At 36.7% G+C, this 2,279-nt stretch overlaps 1 protein-coding gene across 1 annotated transcript in view; it reads right to left on the bottom strand.

Annotated features, from left to right (window-relative positions):
* LOC109840956 (MLO-like protein 13) overlaps positions 1-1,689 on the bottom strand; it is a 13,892-nt gene extending 12,203 nt beyond the window's left edge. Inside the window, exon 1 of the mRNA XM_020409795.1 lies at positions 1,345-1,689. Coding sequence (XP_020265384.1) covers positions 1,345-1,470 — 126 coding nt within the window. The 5' untranslated portion in view covers positions 1,471-1,689. The remainder of the gene's footprint in view (positions 1-1,344) is intronic.

Here is a 2,279-nt window from a genome sequence, read left to right as displayed (position 1 = left end):
ACTTCCTCTATTATTCCCTCTTCTCCCCAAAACCCTCTCTTGAAACCCTAACTCCAAAAATGACGGATCGATCAAAGCTCGTAGGCGGCCAAGCTTAGAGATCAATCAAGAAATTGAGGAGATCGGAAACAACCTGTGAGATCGATGAAGAAATAGAGGGGTTTGAACAGCAGTAGACACGTCGTCGCTGTTGTCGTCGATCGAAGCAGCCGTTGACAGTAGCAGAGTCGTCGTCGCCGTCGTCGGTGATCTCAACTCCCAGCAGCCGTCGTCGTGGCTCTGATACCAGTGATCGAGCACAGAGAAGAGGAAAGGACAACTGATATTTTTGAGGGGGGCTCCGGTAATGGGTAAGGGGCTTGATTCTTCCTTTTTCGTTGTGTTTCTGCAAGTAGATTCTACTACTATTTATAGGCTAAAAATCTCATCATCTCCACCCCTCTCAAACTGTCTCTGAGAGATTTTCTCTCAACAAACCTCATATCCAACGTTTCTCTCCACTTGAGAAACATTGATTTAGTCATACAATACCAAGCCAGACTAACAGTTGTTTCAAATGCTGAGAGATCATCAAAATTAGTTATACAATGGGAGATTTATCAAAGCTCATGTAAGATATAAAGTAACAACATACAAAAGAACAACCTCAGCATAGTTTTTTGGGATGTACAATATTTAACTGAGTTCCACAAATTGAGGAAATATTCATTGCCAAGGACGGGTTTATGAAATGTGCTTGCGTAACTTACAACTTATCCTCTTACCTTCTATCAATCAGACACCACATCCAATAACTAGTCCCTTGTACCTTAGGCCATTTTCCTCTCCACTTAATTCGAACAAATTATGTGGTATTAATCTTATTTTTATGCAGCACTTAACTCAAAATTTTCATCATTCATTGCCAAACACGCATATATCGTTTTGTGTAAGCAGTGCCTCAGCTCTATTTGCTTATACACCAAGTTATCAAGGAACCTGCCTTTGGGATGGAACTTATAAGGCTTAGATAAAACCCTAGTTTCATGACCAACCTCAGTTTAATTCGTTTATCTTTAATAAAAATTAATTTAGGAAGTTAAAATGTTATATGAACTCCATACAGGTATTAAAATGTTATATCAACTCCACACAGGTTTTGGCAAGAAGTATATAATAAGGTTACCTCCCAATTATTGAATCGATCATACTTGGGGCGAAACGATAAATCAAAATTATACCAAAATCTAAACTACCCATTTCAATTCACCCAAAATCACCGAATGGGTATCTCCCAAAAGATCAAAAAAGCCTACAAAAATTACAAAAAAAAGGAAAAAACAAAGGTGAAATTTTGGGCCAAACCTTTCCAAGATAATGAAGGAATCTCTCAACACAGAGAGAGATGACGACGATGACAGCGCAAACGCCGGCGACGACCCACGTCGGAGTGAACTCCAGATTCTCTGAAGAAGCGCCTTCAGAGGCCATTGAATCCACATTGGAGGTTGAAGAGGAAGAGAAGCCATTAGAAATAAGAGGAGGAGGAGGAGATGAGTAATTTTTGGAGAGAAGGAAGGAATAAAGGAATTTGAGGGAAGAGTGGAGGCGATGCAAGCTTTCAACACGGTAGAAGCAGTAGTTCCTTTTGCGTGCTAGTGAGAAGAAAGCATCGCCTCTTCTACTTGAAATCCTATTAGGAAAGAATGTTTTTTTTTAATGGATTCGTATCTGATCTATAAAAAATTTAAGAATAATTTTATGTTGTTTGTAGAATCCTATTTTTTTTGTTTTTCTATATTTGTTTTATAACATTAAAATATAGAATCTAACTTTATAGAAACCCTCCAATTTTTATTCTTTAGTTTTGTTCGAAATGAGAAAATATAGAATCATTTCTATGTTTGGTTTTTATAGATTCCGAAAAACAAAGAGAAAGGAAAATGAAGTGGGTGGTGTCAACTTTTTCACCCAATTCCACCTAAACTCATTGGATTTTTGTTTCCATAAAAACCCCCCTCTTTTCCAACTTTATAGATTTTGAAATCTATAAAATTGTTATGAACCAAACTTAGAAATGAGATACATTTAGAATCATTTATTTATAGTTTTGCCCCTATCACATCCAATTCCTATTCCTTATTCTATAAAAAGAGTGAAACAAACACCCCCTAAAATAGAGGAAATGAAAAAAAATTCACAAAACACGATCACATCCAATTCCTATTCCTTATTCTATAAAAAGAGTGAAACAAACACCCCCTAAAATAGAGGAAATGAAAAAAAATTCACAAAACACG

The sequence above is a fragment of the Asparagus officinalis genome, chromosome 5 (assembly GCF_001876935.1).
Source record: "Asparagus officinalis chromosome 5, Aspof.V1, whole genome shotgun sequence".
NCBI classification, from domain to species: domain Eukaryota; kingdom Viridiplantae; phylum Streptophyta; class Magnoliopsida; order Asparagales; family Asparagaceae; genus Asparagus; species Asparagus officinalis.
This window is presented reverse-complemented; position numbering and strand designations above follow the sequence as displayed.